Here is a 19,248-nt window from a genome sequence, read left to right on the forward strand (position 1 = left end):
GCTCATGTTCCTTCTCTCACTCTTACTCTCTCTCAAAAAAAAAAAAAAAAAAGTATGCTACAGAACGGAGGACAATTGATAGACATACCAGGTTTTTGTCGGCGTGGTCTTCTCTTTACTCGAGGGCCAATTCCTTGTCCTTCCTTCCAACCCATTTTTCTTAGCAATTCAAAACCAATAGATAATCTAGGATATCAAGACACTGAACGTGAACCTTCTCTTATAATCACTAGAGGACAGTAAGAAATAAGCAGCCTTTGAGTCCCTGTCTAGCCAACACCCAAGTCCTGCCTGAGCCCTAAACACAGCCCGCCCTGCTCCACATCAGAACTGCATGGCCCTGCTGATCCGGCCACAGCTGACTGGATTTGGGTCCACACCCGACCTGGGAAAGTTGATCTGATGCCCTCTCTGCTGGGCCTTTGGAATGGCCACCTGGGGACTCTAAATGGTTCTTGTCTAGTCTGTGATCTAGAAAACAAGAAGTCGGGATGCCTGGGTGGCTCAGGGGTTGAGCGTCTGCCTTCGCCTCAGGGTGTGATCCTGGGGTTCCAGGATCGAGTCCCACATCGGGCTCCCTGCATGAAGCCTGCTTCTCCCTCTGCCTGTGTCCCAGCCTCTCTCTGTGTCTCTCTCATGAATGAATAAATAAAATCTTTAAAAAAAAAAAAAAGAAGAAGGAAGGAAGGAAGGAAGGAAGGAAGGAAGGAAGGAAGGAAGGAAGAAAACAAGAAGTCTGAAGCTGTCACATCAGGCCACAGGCCCAGGAGCAGAACAAGGAGATTCATAGAAAGAGAGGGTAGAATGAGGCAGACAGGAGAGAGCCTGCTGCTGAAGGAAAGGGTGGGAGGGAAGGTACCCCAGTTCCTAACGGCTCACCAACCTCCACAAGCCCCAGCAGCACAGCTAGTCATTGGAGCTCTAGAACATACCATGCAATAAAAGTGCAAGATCCTTTGGGCAAAAATCCCGTTTGCACTCAAGCTAGGCTTCTCCTACTTGTAACCAAACTATCTGTAATTAAGATCATTATATGTATGCAAAGCACTGATGCCAAGATCAGAAAAGTAAGAATTAAATTCTTCTCACTTTGGGACGCCTGGGTGGCTCAGTCAGTTAAGCGTCTGTCTTTGGTCCAGATCATGATCCTGTACTGAGCCCCACATCGGGCTCCCTGCTCAGCTAGGAGTCAGCTTCTCCCTCTGCCCCTCCCTCTGTTCATGCTTATTCTCTCTCTCTTTCACATGCTCTCAGATAAATAAACACAATCTTTAAAATAAATAAATAAGTAAATTCTCACTTTGCTGGTGTTATGAGGTCATCAAGCAGAGTAGCTCCAGGAATGGGGGCAGTAGCAGCTGCTAACTGCCTGGCCTTTTCTCGTATTCTATCTTTGGTTTTGGAAGCAAAATCATCCGTGGTAACAATTGCTTTAGGTGCTATCCCAAATTCACTAAGATCCTTAAAAAAAAAAAAAAAAAGTTCAAACAGAATTGCTTACATCGTTTGGTAAGTGATTAACCATAACACATCACCTAGCTTTATTTCTTTAAAAAAAACAAAAGCTTAAACTACACAACTGTTGAGTTACCTGGCTGGCTCACTCAGAAAAGCATGCAACTCTTGACCTCAAGGGTCATGACTTCCAGCCCCATGTTGGGTATAGAGATTACATAAATAAATGAATTAACACTTTAAAAAACAAACAAAAACCACACAACTGAAGTAGGAATCAGTGGAGCACCTGACTTTACATCTGACTTTGGAGCTTCACATAAGCTAAGGCCAGTGATGGAGCACAAGGCATGACAATAACCACTCGGTGAGGTCACATCAGGTACAGCCAAGCTAGGAAGACAGGAAGTAATTAAAATCTACTAATTACTTCTACAGTAAGTATGCTCCTCTTGGATGATATTTCAAAGGTCAGAGTGCAGGGGGCAAATCTTAGAGTCACAGCCAACAAGCATTCCTGAGCACCTACGTGCTCCTTTAAGTGTGTTTGCATTTCCTGTTGGCTGCCTTTCACTTTCCAACATCCTGTGCCTCTCCTTCTTTCCTCACAGAGCCCTGAAGCTGTGTAGGCACCTGCCTTCCTCCGTGCTACCATGCACTCCTGGAGCAGGGTCCTGGTGTGCATGCTGGGACCAGAGAAGGGTTAAGGAGTGGAGGTTCATGTCATTTCTAAGACAGTCCTTTGATCCCGTTTCCTTTGCCAAGGACTGCTTTAAGAATGAGCACATAAAACAATCTGCCCGGGGCCCCTGGGTGGCTCAGTCACCGTCCGACTCTTGGTTTTGGCTCAGGTCATGATTTCAGGGTCGTGAGAGCGAGCCCCATGCTGGGCTCCCACTCAGCGGGGGGGGGGGGGGGGGGGGGGGGTGTTGCTCCAGATTTTCTCCTTCTCTCTCTCTCTCTCTCTCTCCCCTCCCTCCACTCCCCACACACTCCCCTTCTAAAAATAAATAAATAAATCTCAAAAAACAAAGTGAAACAAAACAACAATCTGTCCAAACAGATGTGAGGGAAAATCCACAGCAGGACTCATGTGAATGGTTTCCTTGCTCTCAAGAAAAGATACAAGAGAAAAGTCTTCCTTCCACTGGCTAATGCCCTCGCAGATGTGCCATCAGAAACTACTGCGGCCACCTTGGGACCACAGGGAGAGCTAATGTAAGAAGCTGACTCACACAAGATGGCTGAGAAGGGACAACTGACCTGGGCCTCGCTGACATATAGACTTCTCGCAGCATGAGTCACGTTTCCTTATAGATTATGCTAGTCAAATAGGAAGAGGACCTCTGCTTGCCTCTTCTCTGCAGCCGAAAGCATGTTAATATAGTGTTTTATTTAATCTTTACTGCAAATGAATCCACAAATGGGTTTTGGTTTAATTTTAGAACAAAATGGAACACATCCCTAGGCCAGCAGGAACTTCCTCACCAGCCCTCAATTACTCCTAAGAAGTTGGTGGTCATCGTTGTTTTAATGATGTAGATGCCTGCATGTGGCTCCCTTTCACTCCTTCCTGGTCTATTTGCTCACTGTTCCTTAAATTGCAGGGGGCACAGCAGTTACTGTGAAGGGCTATAGACTCAGCTCCATGGATACTGCACCTTGGGGGCAAATGGGGCTTTTTCAAAGAAACTTGCCTATAAATAAATTTCCTCTCCACTCTTAACTTTCGAAACTGGCCCCAGCATAAGATGTTATCCCAGTGAACAAGAATCCATTGATGTACAGAGCATACTAGTCCAAATACCTAAAAGATAAAGCCTGGCGAACAAAGAAGGCATCGTCCACTGAACTTTCCGGGGGGAGTAAAGGTGCTGCAACAGCCAACTGCACACCTCCCACTGGCTAAGTGGCAGTTAAAGCTCTGCATACCCACCTCTTCATCCATAAAATCTTCCGGACCAAGAACAGATTTGTCTGCTCTGTTCTGTCGTGAAGACACAAAGGAAGAGGGTGTCCATCCTTGAAAGAAAAGAATTAGAATATTACAATTTTGGTTTATAACTAAATAATTAAATAATAATGCAATTATGAACCTGAAACCCCCAATACCTATAAACTCTTAGCTCCTTCCCATCTCCCTGGTCATAGACATAATTAAGTGACATAAACATATCAATGCCCCCATCTCCTGTTGTCAGAACTTAGTAGATGCCATGAGGTTTCTCCCTAAAAATGTGGAACCAAAAGAAATCAAATAATTACACTGAAATTGGCATTCTTTTCACAAGCAGATGTGTGCAAAAAAAATGCAAGGTCACTTTAAAAAGCAGGACCACTCTGAGACCAGCAGAACAGCCGCAGACACCAACTTGTTAACACAGCACAGAAATACCAAGTCAGGGTGCACGAGTCAGCTATGAAAGCGTGGCTAGAACCGGAGTCACAGAAGCAGTGCAGACAACATTCCCCTGACCCGAGGACTCAACCTGGCTGGTCTAAGGGCAGGCAGTGCCCATCCCAGGTCCCCAGTTCCGTCACACACCTGAGTCCTACAACTACCACTCCTGCTCCCTGTCCATGGCCACCAAGCCTGAGCCACACCTACCGTGTGAGGCACTAGAGGTCAAATGTATCTGTAACCTTCTAAGACACACTTTTTTAGTTTTCTCTAAGACTGACACACCTCCCTTCTGAAATTCTACAAGAGTCTGGTGGACCTAAGAAGGATGGAAGAGACCTATTCTTGGCCAGTGGGTGGAGCAGGTTTCTAGGCAGGCCTGGGAGACATCCCTGGGGTATCCAGGAGTGAGGATCAGCTCTTCCAAGCTACAGCCTTCCTCCACTTTGGATTTCTGCAGTCTTCGCCCAATTTCTGCACAGTCCTCCTCATGGTAAAGAGATACTCCAGTGTATTAACCTATCCCAGTCTCCCTGACAATCATTTGAGCTGGTCTTATTACAGTAGACGGCACAGCTGTAATTGCAACAGCCAGCACTGGATTAGTGTTCTTCCTTTGTGATAAATCCTACCATCATTTTTAACATTTTTGTAAGTGTGCTAACTTAGTAGTGCCTTAGTTACCTTTTGCCTCTTCTAATAATAACACTGAATATTCCATAGAGCATTTCCATCTCCTCTGGAGTAAAGTGTTTAAATACTTCGATCATTTGCTCTTTATACATTCTGGACATTGAACTTCAAACCACCTTATTTACCCCAACTGTTTTTCTTACACGGCTTTTTGTTCTTTCTTGCACTGCTTTTTTCATCTTTATTTTACTATTGTTCTACATAAGTTACTATATATCTATAAAAGATGCGCCTCATCTCGTTCTTAACAATTGCTACATGAGTTACTAGGTTCATCTTTCCCTCAGATCTGACATGGAAAGCAATGTTCTTCCAGTTTCTATATGCAAACATTTCAAAACCATGCATTACTTTAAACAATGCAGAATTTATTATATTGCATAACGTGAAAGTTTCATTTTATTTTATTTTATTTATTTTATTATTTTTTTTTAACGTGAAAGTTTTAACTGATTTTTCTTCAGGTCGAGAGCATGCACTGACCGGTGCTGCAGTGGGCCCTGGGGTCAGGAGAGAGTGGCTCTGACCCTCAGAGGCCTCATCTATAAAGCAACTATGATACCTGTCCTCCTCAGTCACTGAGTCATGTGAAACGAAGGTTCCCTGAGTTAATCTGTGTAACAGCACTTTGTGTGTAGCAAGATGTGATGTAAAAAGGAAGTCATTATCATCATCTAGCCATCTGGTGAGAATGTATCTTTGTTTTTTCTTTCAGTAAAAGAAACCTTCACTCTCAGGTTGTAATGAACAATATACCGATAGACTGCAAACATGCCAAACACTGAAAGAACACAAAAGTCTAAGGCATATTAAAATGTTTAAAGAAGTTTGGTTTTTTTGTTTGTTTGTTTGTTTTTTTTTTTTTTTTTAAAGGGAGAGGTGGAAGAGGGGAAGAAACGTATGATATTTCAGTCATTTGCTTCCGTGATATTAGAGCCATAAGCGGGAAAATCATACCTTCCTTTGAACCAACAGTGTTGAAGTACCCAGCAGAGAAACCTCCACTAAAGGCTCCATGAAATCGTTTATACCTTCCTTTTTCATCTCTGACAGTCTGATCCTGAAGGGGAATTGGTTTCTTTGGTCTTTCACCTGAAAAAAAATATTTTGAATGAGAGAGAAAGGGTTGGGAGATTAGAAAAATTTAGGGAAAATGTCATTTCTTTTTTTTTTTAAGATTTTATTTATTTATTAGAGAGAGAGAAAGAGAAATGAGTAGGCAGAGGGAGAGGGAGAAGCAGACTCTCCATTGAGTTGGGAGTCCAACTCGGGACTTGATCTCAGGACCTTGGGATCATGACCTGAGCTGAAGGCAGATGCTTAACTGACTGAGCCACCCAGGTGCCCCTGAAAATGTCATTTCTTAAACATAATGAATTGTTTTCTTCTTGTAATTTCAAATATAACCATTTTTTTCAAAAGATTTATTTATTTATTTGAGAGAGAGAGTACATGCCAAGGGGGAAGGACAGTGGGAGAGGGAGAAACTGAAGCAGACTCCACACAGTGTAGAGCCCGATGCAGGGCTCGATTCTATGACCCTGAGATCATGACTCGAGTTGAAACCAAGAGTCTGAAGCTCAACCACCTGAGCCACCCAGGCACCCCTCAAAAAATCAACTTTAACTAAGCTTTTAATTCCTAGACTTTACTAGCTTATACAGTTTAGAAAGTAACACATTGTATCAAGCTTCTTTTTTTTTATTTTTTATTTTTTTATCAAGCTTCTTTATAGTTCCAAGACAATTATAGATATCTCTTATTCGTATTTAGACATAACATTTTAGCAAGAATGGAGTGATTCCCACTAAATTCCATCACATAACTGAATTACATGGTGGTGGGAGGTGGGGTTTCAAACAGATGGAGGTAAACTCTACTGGTAGCACTGGAGGCAAGTCGCTGGGCTGGCACATGGCATGCAGAGATCTGTGACAAAAGGAACATTTCTGTATCTCTTCTAGAACTTCAGAGCATCCCAAGTCCAGATTTTTCACTTGATATTGCCCATTCTCCCCAAATCTTAAGAGTTTCTGTACTTCTTGCAATCTCCTGATTCCATAGTTAGTGCTCTTTAAACTTACTCCTTCTTCTGCTCTGCTGAACAGAGGTAACTCACTACAACACATAAGCAATAAGGAACTTAATAAAGTCCAAAAGTTCCTTAGGTTTAAACTTGCAGGCACAAATTACTGCCTAATTTTATCAATTGCAACTCAGAATTCTGAATCTATTTAAAACAAAAAGTAACCATCAAGTTATTTTCAAATACTCAACACAGAAAGCAAGTTATATGGCAGTTAAAGGCACAGAGCTGCAAGTCACAGCGCTCTCACCCCACCTTCACCAGTACCAGGACTTCAGTCTGACTTTTCTATGCCTCGATTTCCTCATCCATAAAATCGGGGTAATGCAAATAGTTAATAGTTATTTCATACAGTTGTTATGCAAATTGAGGAAGATAATGCCTATAAAGCATTTAGCAAGAAGAGAGATACACAATAAACTAATAAAAATAAAATACAAGCTGCCATTATTTTTATATACAGAAGGTAAGCCCATGTGTTTTTTCAATAATTAAGCCAGTTACTACTTTTGGAAGATGGAACAAAAAGTAGAGGAATTTCTAGCCTCATAATCCTAAATTCTTACTGGTAGCTTGTGAGGTCTTTAAAGTCATTTCTGGAGTATAACCCACAGCAGGACAGTCAAGACCTCAGGTCCTGAAGACCAGGAGAGCTGGGTTCAAATCCCCCTACCCTACCACTTGCTGGCTTTGTGAACTTGGCCAAGTTACTCGATCTCTCCGAGCCTCAGCCTCTACAACTGTAGAAGTCGAGAAATAAACAGAACCTACCTGCTGGGGTGGTGCACACGCAGAGACCTGGGCATAGTGTCCAGTCATAGCGAAGCTCAGTTAATACCAGCTCCAATCTCACTTCACTCTAAAAAGCTGAATGACAACCTGGGTCCCATTCACTGTTTCTAAGAAATGCATTACACACAATCCACCACCACTCGTGCACCTGGCATGATTCTTGGCTAAGGTGGGGTTTCTCCACTTCACTATTTATTGGCAGTTTGTACTGGATAATTCTTTGCTGTGGAATGTCCTGTGCACTGTAGGATGTTTAGCAGCATCCCTGGCCTGGAACAGCAGATGCCAGCCAGTAAGCATTGCTCCCCCACCCAGCACGACAACCCAAAATGTCTTCAGACATTGCCAAACGCCCACCGAGGGGCAAAATCAGCCCCGATGAGAACCACGGGTTAAGGTGAGAGGGCAGCACCTGCCACGCTAGACGCTAGGTGCTATTCTTGCCCGGTTCTCAAGGTGCTCTTAATGGGGACGGGGAGATAAGATCTGCAGACAGCTAAGTGGAACCTGTGGGGGCAGATAATGAGGGCAGGCCAGCATGGCCAGCCGGCTCCCATAGCGCTCATGAGGAGGAGGCGCCACCTCTAATCACATCAGGAGAAAACTCCAGGGAGGAAGTGACATTTTAGCCAGGCCCTCTTATAATTACTGCTACTAATAACGACTAATCCCTTCCTTTCACACATATTATCTCATTCATCATACCTGATAAGGATGCCCTGATTAAGTAACTGCCGTAATGTCCACAGCTAATAAGCACAAAGGTGAAACCAGATCTCAGTTCCGCTTCCAAGCCAGGGATACCACCCATCCTACCCTTCGCCGTGGAAGCAGCCCTGTACTAGACCCTGGGTGAAGAAAACTAAACACAACTCTGTCCCTGTTTCCGGGCTTATGTACCTACGGGTCTGTGTGTGACAGGCTGGCCACGGTCTCTTAACCAGAAAACCCTTCTGTCAGGGCCAGCAACTTTAATTAAGTAGTGGAGTCCCTCCTCTACCAATGTTTGTCCAACCTGTCACTAACACTTCAAAGCAAAAGCACAAGTGATTATTGGTTTGGTGTGTTATACTGTAAAGTGTACTCAGTGCATTTACACTTCAAGGTGCATAGGAAACGATGACTCAATCTTCAAAAACTGCCAATGCTGAGAAGTTATAAAGAATGATCTTAGACCCAGGTGGGGGAGGGGGGGTAGTCTACAAACCCAATTTCAAAAGCATGATAAGGCCATTAGGCTTCATTTCAGATTCTGTGTATCATTGAAGAGGAAAAATTAGAAAAATGTAGGTCGAATGGTTGATGGCTTACAATATATCACTCACAAGGAAACAGGTGTGAGACCAGAAATACAGAAATGTGTAAATGGCTGCCCAACCAGGCTGGGATAACCTCCATCCGTGCATACTTAACCCCTGCCCTTTTCCTGCGTAGTGACATCTAACCGGTTTTCAGGGGTCCCACCCTGCCCTCTCAGGCTTCTCTGCCAACTTGTGTAGACTATTTCCTGTCTACATCACTTAAGTCAACACTTGCAAACCTTGTACTTTTGTTCGCAGCTAGATTTGAAACTCCTCTAATACAGGATCTTTGGGATGCCCGGGTGGCTCAGCGGTTGAGCGTCTGCCTTCAGCTCAGGTCCTGATCCCCAGGTCCTGGGATCGAGTCTCACATCGGGCTCCCTGCATGGAGCCTGCTTCTCCCTCTGCCTATGTGTCTGCCTCTCTCTGTGTGTCTCTCATGAATAAGTAAATAAAATCTTAAAAAAAAAAAATACAGGATCTTTGTCAACAAATTGAGATCATGAGGTAATGCGTTTGCCGGTAAAGCTGATGTGATCTTAGCTTGTATTCGAGAACTACAATCTAGAACGAAGGACATACTAATGGTAGCCCTGCTCGACCCACACTCTGGTCCCATAGTTGGAGGAAAGGCTCCGACACATTGAGGTTTCAAGGCCTTTTAACTGAATATATTAGAGGATGTCGATAGAGTGTAGGGCGGAGTTGTCTTAGAAGAAATGCAAGAGCTGTCTTCAAACACAGAAGAAGCTTTCAGGAGACTAGTGTCTCTCTGTGTTTTGTACGCAGAGGGTAGAAGTAGGGCCAGCGTCTGGCAAAAGTTTTTTTTTTTTTTTTTAAGATTTTATTTATTTATTCGTTCGAGACATAGAGAGAGAGGGGCAGAGACACAGGCAGAGGGAGAAGCAGGCTCTGTGCAGGGAGCTGGATTGCGGACTTGATCCCAGCACCCCGGGGTCACGCCCTGACCCGAAGGCAGATGCTCCACCGCTGAGCCACCCAGGGATCCCTCCAAAAGTTGCTAATACTTAGAACTGCTTGTAGGGAACACAGGGGTCATCAGTGGATAGTACCTAAGTACAACTGACCTGACAAGATGTGGTCAGGGTGGGAAATAAGATCCGAAGCACAGGAGGCCTGCAAGGGACTCCTGACCACCTATGTCCTTCCCACAGGGCTAAGCACTGCCATCAGCCCTTACTGGGCGCTCAGCACGCCGCCGAACAAACCAAGCCATTAGGGGATCAGAACGGAACCACACATGGGCGAGAGCCTTACCTCCCCTTGCCCCCGCCCCCACGTCCCACCAGCAAGTCCAGTCCGCTCTGCCTTCACCCAAACCCAAACCCAAGCCCGGACCACCACCTGTCCCCGCCACCGCCATCACCCCAGTCCAAGCCATCCTCGGCTCCAGACTTCTGTGTACGACCTCCCTCCTTCGGTCTTGCCCACCACCCCCAACTCACCTACCCCCCCCAAATCTTAATATTGGGGAATAATCATACAAACGTACATCTCTCCCTCGTGTAAAACCCCGCAATGGGGCAGCCCGGGTGGCTCAGCGGCTGAGCGCCTGCCTTCAGCCCAGGGCGTGACCCCTGGGTCCCGGGATCGAGTCCCGCATGGGGCCCCCCCCGCATGGAGCCTGCTCCTCTCTCTGCCTGTGTCTCTGCCTCTCTCTGTCTCTCATGAATAAATAAATAAAATCTTAAAAAACAAAAAAACAAAAAACAAAAAAACCCGCAATGGCTCCTCTACACGGAGCGGAATCCAAGACACCCCAGATGTGCGGAGCAGGTGCAGCCCCCGCCTCTGACGTCATCCCCGCCCCGCCCGTGACGCCATCTCCCCGCGCCTGTGACGTCAACCCGCCCGCGCCGGCGGCTCCACCCGCAGCGGTCTCCGACTCCGGGGGCTGTGCGCTCGCCGCTCCCTCCACCCCATCGGCCCCCGGCTTCAAGTCCGACTTCGGCCGTCCTGGCCGCCCCCACCCCACGCGAGCCCGCTCCGCCCTCCTGCTTCCCGGCCCTCCGGGGTCTCCCAGCCGCCCCTGCAGACCCTGAGCCCGCGCAGCACCCGGGACCGCACGAGGCGCGGCACAGGGCGGAGCGCGTTTCCGCCGAACCCGGGGTCTGTTTCCCACGGAGCCCGGCGGCCAGTGCGGCCCGCACCTTCTTCCAGCGGCTCCAGGCCTGTCCCGTAGCTGACCAGGTCCTCGTCGCTGTCGCCGTCCGGCGCCGCCATCGCGCTCCCTCCCGGGCCCCGCCCCCTCGCGACGGAAGCCTCGAAGGGCCAAACCCCGCAGCCCTTTCTGCTCCGCGGAGCCGATGAGGCCGGGGTCTGCGCCCGGGCGTGCAAAGTCGTCGCGGGAGAGCCAGGCCCGGCAGCCGCGACGCCCCATGCTACGTCCGCAGGAGGCGCCTGGGACGAGCTGGACGCCGCCCCGAAGTCCCGCCGCGGGGCTGGCACTGGGGGACGTCGGCTCCGCCCCGCCGCCTGCACCTGTTGGCCCCCGACCCCCTCTCCCCGCCTGCAACCTCGCAGCCCACCTCCACCCCACCCCCACCCGCCACCTGCTTGGAAGGTGCCTGAGCTTCCCGGGGCGCGCACGCACGCGCGCTTTGTGCAGGTCGCTCCTAGGCTGGCACAGGTGCAGCCCTCCCAAACCTCTGCAAGGATTCAGGGACCCTGCAGCTCCAATGTGCATGGTTAAGGCGGCTCGGGGGGGAAAAAAAGGAGAGGAGGGGGGAGGGAAGGGGAGGGGAGGGGAGGAAAGAACGTGGGGAAGAAGACTAAAAAGAGAAGACAAGGCTCGGGAGAAGAGGGAAGGAAGGAAGGAGAAAGGGAAGGAAAGAAAGAAGGAAAGAAGAAAAGAAAAAAGAAAAGAAAAGGAAGGAAGAAAGAAGGGGAGGGAGGAAGAAGACTAAAAAGAGAGAAGACAAGGCTCGGGAGAAGAGGGAAGGAAGGAGAAAGGAAAGGAAAAAGGAAAGGAAAGGAAAGGAAGGAAGGAAGGAAGGAAAAAGAAGAAAGAAAGAAAGAAAGAAAGAAAGAAAGAAAGAAAGAAAGAAAGAAAGAAAGAAAAAGAAGAAAAGGAAGAAAGAAAGAAGGGGAGGGAGGAAGAAGACTAAAAAGAGAGAAGACAAGGCTCGGGAGAAAAAAGAAAGAAAAAAAGGGGGGGGGGGAGAAGACTAAAAGAAAGGAGCCAAGAAAGCGGAAGCAAAAAGCCACAGGATTGGCACAAGCCTGCGGTGAGGTGGGGTGGGGATGCTCAGGACGTCCCTATTGAACCTAAAGCGAGAGCCCTGTCTCCGCCGGGCTGCTGTAATCCCACTCCCACTCCCAAACTCCTTTTTACAGAAGGGAAACACGAAGCTCAGCTTACTGGGGGGGGGGGGGGGGGGGGGAGGTTGAGATGAAAACCAGATCTGGAAGCCCAGGTTTTCAAAATGAGGGTCAGAAGTTGGCATGAGTCAGAATCACCAGGATGTTGTTAAAAATCCCCTCTGCATCGCCCAGGGCTTCCAAACCGGGGTCTCTGGGAGTGGGGCTGCTGCGTGGGCGCTCGCTCTCAGCACTGTCTGTTTGCAGGGCCTTTGCGTTCACTCATTCACTGTTCCTTTGGCTTGGAATGTCCTTCTCCCAGATGCCGCATGACTCACTCCCTCACCTTCTTCAGTTATCTGCTTAGAGCTTCTCTGACCCTATTTTGAAAACAGCCTCTATTTTCCCCTGTGCTCAGTGGGCAGTCTGCTTCTGCTTCTTCCCCTTCCCCCTGTGCACAAGAGCAGGGTCACTCTTGCTCTCAAATAAACAAAATCTTTTAAAATTTTTTAAAGAAAACAAACCTATTTTGCTACACTCCTTATCATTCCCAACCCCACTTTGCATTTTTTCCAGGACACTTATCACCTTCAACACACCGTACTTATTTATTATGTCTCTTGTCTTTCTCTCTGTATTGAAACTATAAGCTCCACAAGGACATAGATTCGGACCGATTTTTCTTATTTTCTTTGGGGTATCCTCGGAGCTTAAAACAGTGCTTGGCACATGGTAAGCACTGAATAAATAATTTTGAAAAAAAAAAAAGGAATGAAAAAAAAATTAAAAAAAAAGGAATGAATAGTTAAATAAATCATGGTACATGATTTTAAAAACAAAAGGCGTTTTAAAACAAGTTTTAAAAATAGCCACAGTATTGTTTGACATCTCCCATTGAGAATAGAGTCTGTGTCCCCTCCCACTGAATGTAGGTTCCTGGACCAAAAGATTTACAGTGAGAGGCACCAGGTGGTTTAAGTATATTAAGCATCTGCCTTTGGCTCAGGTCATGATCCTGGGGTTCTGGGATTGAGCCCCATATCCTGCTCGGTGGGGAGGCTGCTTCTCCCTTTCCCTCTGCTGCTCCCCCTGCTTGTGGGTTCTCTGTCAGATAAATACATAAAATCTTTTTAAAAAATAAAATACTCAGGGCAGCCCCGGTGGCTCAGCGGTTTAGTGCCGCCTTTGGCCCAGGGTGTGATCCTGGAGACCCAGGATCGAGTCCCACGTCGGGCTCCCTGCATGGAGCCTGCGTCTCCCTCTGCCTGTGTCTCTGCTTCTCTCTCCTCTCTGTGTATTCTCATAAATAAATAAAATTTTAAAAAAATAAAAAATAAAAAAATAAAATATTCAAAACATTACAGTGAAAGTGATAATATTACATCTCCCTTACCCAAACTTTAAAAGAAACTTGCAGATTCGGTTTGGGATGCTGGCCCTGGGAACCCAACCTCCCTGCTGGGAGGAAGCCCAGACCACAAGGAGAGGCTTTGTGTAGCTATGTGACCTATAGGCCCCAAGCCCCAGGCCCCAGGCCCCAGTTAAAGGTCAGCACCACTGGCCAAATACATGAGAGAGGGATATTTAAAATATCTCCAGTTCCAGCAACTGCCACCGGCCTGCAGCTACATAAGAGGCCTGGAACAAGACCTCCTGGCTGAGTTCAGTCACCTCCTGGAACCATGAGAGATAACAATAAAATAATTGTTCTTATTTCAAGCCATTATGATTTGGGGTCATTTGTTAACAGCAATAGGGAACTGGAACAACGTATATGATGGAAGAGTATAAAACATTAAAAAAAAAAGTTCTGGGGAAACAAAACAGAATTTAAAAATAAAATTAAATAAAGTGTCGGTGAGGAATGATCTCCAACATGTGTTGTTAAATGAGCAAAACGGGGTGAGACAGAGTAGGCGGGGTACTGCCAGTAATATTGAAAGAAAACACAAATAGCCAAATTTATTGTGACTCTTGTATCCACAGTGTGGATACATTCACATAGACATTGCAACATGCATCATGTATCTCCAGTAAACTCCTCAAAGAAACCAGTAACAATGCTGGCCCACCCATCAAAGGAAACCAGGTAGCTACATCGCTGGGGGGTTTTCCCCCCAATTTTCCAAAACATTTTTATGTCAGTGGCTTGGTTTTGGTTTTCAGTGTGTATATTAGTATGTACTAATACTAGAGGCATCATTTTTTCTTGAAGCCCCACAGGACCCTGGGGTTATTTGCCCATCAACTGCCATTGTGAGTATAAATGTCAATATTGACAATAAGGAAGATTGGTGGCTAATCCATTCACCCAGACAAATCATGAAGGTCCATGATTTTATTTCTAAATTACTCCAACCTATTTTCTTACAGTTTATAGATTCTAACGAGGCAAGAAAAACCCAATAAGGTCGTTATTGAGAGTTTTACTCAATTGGATTCCTGACAATCATTAGCATTTGGTAAAATGATAATCATCACTTTCTGATTCCTGATTGCTGAGGTTCAGGACAACAAAGGCCTTTCAAGGTCTCGGCACTTTCCTCAAAGAGTGACTCTCAGTTGTCTGCTGGGTATTTTTAGGGTGACTGGATCCTCCATATGTGACCCTGGTCACCTACAACCTCATACTCCTGATTCTTGTCAGCAGGAACCCAGAGGCAACGTGTTTTATGCAAACTGTGCTAGCCTAAACACCACAGACCCTTCCTTTCTTACTTAGACATGCAAAAAGAGACAAATCTCAGAATCTTATCAGGAAACTGCAGATAGGAAGATGTGCTGAGTCACCTGGGTATGGAGTAATTCCTTCCTCATGGTCCATACGTCTATGCAAGTAGTGGGATGGTCATTCGTGACATACCAAGAAGAAAGCTGCTTTATGAGCTTTGGAATTGACAACATTCATTTTCCCCCATTGTGTCTTCTTATTGAGATGTCACATATAGGGGTGCCTGGGTGGCTCAGTCAATTAAGCATCTGACTCTTGGTTTCAGCTCAGGTCATGATATCATGGGTCTTGGGATGGAGCCCCAAGGCAGGCTCCACACTCAGATGGAAGTCGGCTTGAAGATTCTCTCCCTCTGTCCCTCCCCCTACTTGATGGAGTGTGCATGTGCACACACGCTCTCGCTCTCTCTCAAATAAATAAATAAATCTTTAAAAGAGAAATATCACATATATACAGAAAGGTGTATGAATCATAAACACACAGATCTATTCATTTTCACCAAGTAACCACATTCATGTAACAAAAAGCAGATCAAGAAATAGAAATTTTCCAGAGTCGCAAAAGCGATAGTCCCACTAATTTTGTTTGCTTTATTCTTTATATAAAATGGAATCATACGGTATTTTCTGGTGTCTTTTGTCACTAATACATATGTATATATATATATATATATTAAGATTTTGTTTATTTATTCATGAGAGACACACACAGAGAGGCAGAGAGACACAGGCAGAGGGAGAAGCAGGCTCCATGCAGGGAGCCCGATGAGGGACTCCATCCCAGAACCCTGGGATCACCAACTAAGCCAAAGGCAGATGCTCATCCACTGAGCCACCCAGGTGCCCCTCCTGTACATGTTTTATGATGAACACAACACATGCCTGCATTTCTATGGTGTGATGTAGTGTTGTACGTGGTATAGCACCAGTCTAACTTACCAAGCTGGTGACTTCTGAGCCTCTGCTTCTTCCTCTGTAAAATGGGGATGGTAAAGTACCCATCCCATAGGGTTGTGGGAGGACCACTGAGATCATGCACACAAAGTGTATACATAGCACAGTGCCTGCCATAGAGTAAGTATGTAATAAACAGCTGCTACATGTAAGACCATAGTTTATAACTAGGAAAACTGAAGCCACAAGGGGGTTATAGGATCTGGCCAACGTGACTCAGTAGCAGAGCCTGCCAAGCCTGATGTGGCCTCTGTAGTTGGTGCACTTCCATGGCACCATATGGCTTCAGTTTCTAAGAATTTTTATTTTTTTTAAGGTTTTATTTACTTATTTGACAGAGATTGAGAGAGAAAGAGAGAGAGAATACAAGCAGGGGGAGTGGCAGGCAGAGGAAGAGGGAGAAGCAGGCTCCTCAGTGAGCCAAAGGATCATGGGGATCATGACCTGAGCCAAAGGCAGACACTTAGCCAATGGAGCCACCCAGGTGCCCCCAGTTTCTAAGAATTTTTATTTTTATTTATTTTTTTAAAAGATTATTTATTTATTTAGTCATGATAGACACACACACACAGAGGCAGAGACACAGGCAGAGGGAGGAGCAGGCTCCATGCAGAGAGTCCGACGTGGGACTCGATCCTGGGACTCCAGGATCACACCCTGGGCAGAAGGCAGGCGCTTAAACCGCTGAGCCACTCAGGCTGCCCAGTTTCTAAGAATTTTTAAATAAAAATTGCAAAATCTCGTCTATAATTTACAATGAATTTTAGTCATGTAAGGATTATCTTGTAACTTCTGCTTTTAATTCAGCCCATTTCATAGGATTCTCCAAGAGGAGATATATGTCAGAGAAGCCAATGATTCTTTTTGTCAACAAGCAGGTATTAGGTGGTGGGATTTGTGTTTTACTTGGAGGAACTGAGTTCCTGGACAGCCAACCACTGACCTCAGCCAGAGGGTAATGTGGGGATTTGACAAAACAGTTGTTTGCAGGTCAGGTTTTAACCTTTTGCCTGTTTCAGAAATTCCCACCCCAACTCTTTTGTCGGGAGCACAGGGGCTCCTTGGTGGTTCTCATGATGCATACCACCAGCGGGTTGACAAATGGAAGGTTCCACGTTACTCTCCCATTGGGTCAGCAACATCAATTCTCATTTCCTGATCATAGTGGGATCAGAGATATGGGGTTCAGACCATGGGCCCCCCTGTAATGATCCATGAGAACGATTGAGATATCTGATTGTGCACAGCCCCACGGAGAGACACTCAGAAAAGACACTCCTTTTCCTCTGTGGATGCCCAGGAGATAGCCTGAGGGTGGGCTGGTGTGTTTTTAACACTATGCTTCTTTCTCTTGCTCTTCCTTTTTGATTAAAAAAGCAGCTTCAGAAGGCAATGGTATCAGGCTACATTAAGTAGCAGATTTTGGTTTTCACCGTATTCACTTTTTTTTTTTTTTTTTAAAGAGAGAGAGTGCACACATGCAAGGGGAGGGTGTGGGGGAGAGGGAGAGGACGAGAGAATCTCAAGCAGGCTCCACCTCAGTGAGGAGCCCCACGTGGGGCTTGCTTCTATGACTGAGAGATCACAACCTGAGTGGGGAGATCATGACCTGAGCCGAAACCAAGAGCCCAAAGCTTAACTGATTGAACCACCCAGGTGCTCCTGTACTCACTTTTGTTTTGTTTTGTTTTTAAGATCTTATTTGAGAGAGAGACAGCATGCAAGCCGTGGGAGGGGCAGAGGGAGAGGGACAGAGACTTTCAAGCCAGCTCCACCTCAGTAAGAAGCCCCACGTGGGGATCCATCCTGGACCCTGAGATCATGATCTTTGCCAAAGAAGTCAGAGCCACCCAGGCGCTCCCCCTGTTTCACTTTTATGTGTATCTAACCCATAGGGCAAAGTACCTCTGGTTTCCCACTTAATGGTTATGACATAGTTGTCTTTTCAAATAAACTTTGTTTAAATAAAGTAATTCTTTTTTTTAAAAAAGATTTTATTTATTTATTCATGAGAGACACACAGAGAGAGGCAGAGACACAGGCAGAGGGAGACGCAGGCTCCCTGTGAGGAGCCCGATGTGGGACTCAATCCTAGGACCCCGGGGATCACACTCTGAGCCGAAGGCAGACGCTCAACGCCTGAGCCACCCAGGTGCCCCTAAAATGAGTAATTTTAAGGAAGACTGTTAAGTCAGTAATAGTGTGACACATAGATGTGCCATTGGAGGACATATGTGGACAAATGTGACATTGTTCATATATGTGACACATATATGGACAAAGGCAATTGGAGTTTCAAGGTGGTAGGAAATGACAAAAATCTGAAGGTGATAGGGAATGACTAAAGCCATTGAATCAAAACCGATCTTAGAGCCACTAACAGGGAGTGTGCCCTTGCCTACTTCTCCTAGCTGAACCTTGGTCTTCTCCTGGGTCAAATGGAAATCATTTCATCCTTTTATTTGCAGAAGGATCATGAAAATGAAACATAATCTCTGTGAACTTTCTGGCTAGAGCAGAGGTTCTGTTATTAACTTTATTATTGTTAGTAGGAAGACAGTGACCTGCCACCCTAAGCTCCCTGAAACGGAAGGGACTGTTTTTAAACTCCCAGCATGGAGGGCACCTGGGTGGCTCAGTGGTTGAGCGTCTGCCTTTGGCTCAGGTCATGATCTCGGGGTCCTGGGATCCAGTCCCACATGGGGCTCCCCACCGGGAGCCCGCTTCTCCTTCTGCCTGGGTCTCTGCCTCTGTGTCTCTCATGAGTAAATAAATAAAATCTTAAAAAACAAAACAAACAAACCCTCCCCAGCCCAGGCATGGTGCCTTTCCAGGGCAATGGATTTATTATAGGATGGCCAACATATGTTGACATTAGTTTAAGATTCATTTCTCACCTTAAGAGATTCAGGGAGTTTTTGCATCAGTCAGAGCGTCCCAAACACCTGTCCTAGCCCTGAGCTGGTTAGGACTCTTCAGATTCTTTTTTTTTTTTTTAGAATCAAAACAGTCCTTTCTGGAAATGCCTCTTCTTGTGCGGCACCTCAAAATCCGCCGGCAGTGATGAGAAGGATGTTTTGTTTTGTTTTAGGGGCTCTTTTTGTTTTTTTTTTTTTGTGTGGTTGGTTGTATTGTTTGTCTTTGTTTTGCATTTGCTTGATCATTAGTCCTGGATTGTCGCCACTATTTATTTTAAAACTCTTGAACATGCAACAGAACTACTTGTGACTATTTGGAGTTTATCTTCCTAATAAATACACTTTATTTTAAAAAAAATCAATAAAACTCTTGAACAACCCCTGATGCACACACTTCGCCCCCCTTCTTCTCCGCTGCCCCCCATCCCCGTTTTTTTTCTTTTGTTTTTGGAGAGAAGGAAATAGTTGGCTTGCTTTGAAAGCAGATTGTGTTCTGTTCTACCTGCGGCACCCATGGCGACAGCCAAACGCAGCAGGAGCTGCGCTTAAGCGGCCCTCGGTTGGGGGAGGGGTTAGGGACCGCATGACCTCGGTGGG

At 46.0% G+C, this 19,248-nt stretch overlaps 1 protein-coding gene across 1 annotated transcript in view; it reads right to left on the bottom strand.

Annotated features, from left to right (window-relative positions):
- Positions 1-11,392, bottom strand: part of GPATCH1 (G-patch domain containing 1) — a 43,441-nt gene extending 32,049 nt beyond the window's left edge. Inside the window, exons 1-5 of the mRNA XM_041746653.1 lie at positions 10,900-11,392; positions 5,507-5,641; positions 3,392-3,477; positions 1,301-1,461; positions 89-186 (exon numbers count right to left, since the gene is read on the bottom strand). Coding sequence (XP_041602587.1) covers positions 89-186; positions 1,301-1,461; positions 3,392-3,477; positions 5,507-5,641; positions 10,900-10,972 — 553 coding nt within the window. The 5' untranslated portion in view covers positions 10,973-11,392. The remainder of the gene's footprint in view (positions 1-88; positions 187-1,300; positions 1,462-3,391; positions 3,478-5,506; positions 5,642-10,899) is intronic.
- Positions 11,393-19,248: the final 7,856 nt, after the last annotated feature.

Source organism: Vulpes lagopus, chromosome 2 (assembly GCF_018345385.1).
Source record: "Vulpes lagopus strain Blue_001 chromosome 2, ASM1834538v1, whole genome shotgun sequence".
In the NCBI taxonomy this organism is placed as follows: Eukaryota; Metazoa; Chordata; class Mammalia; order Carnivora; family Canidae; genus Vulpes; species Vulpes lagopus.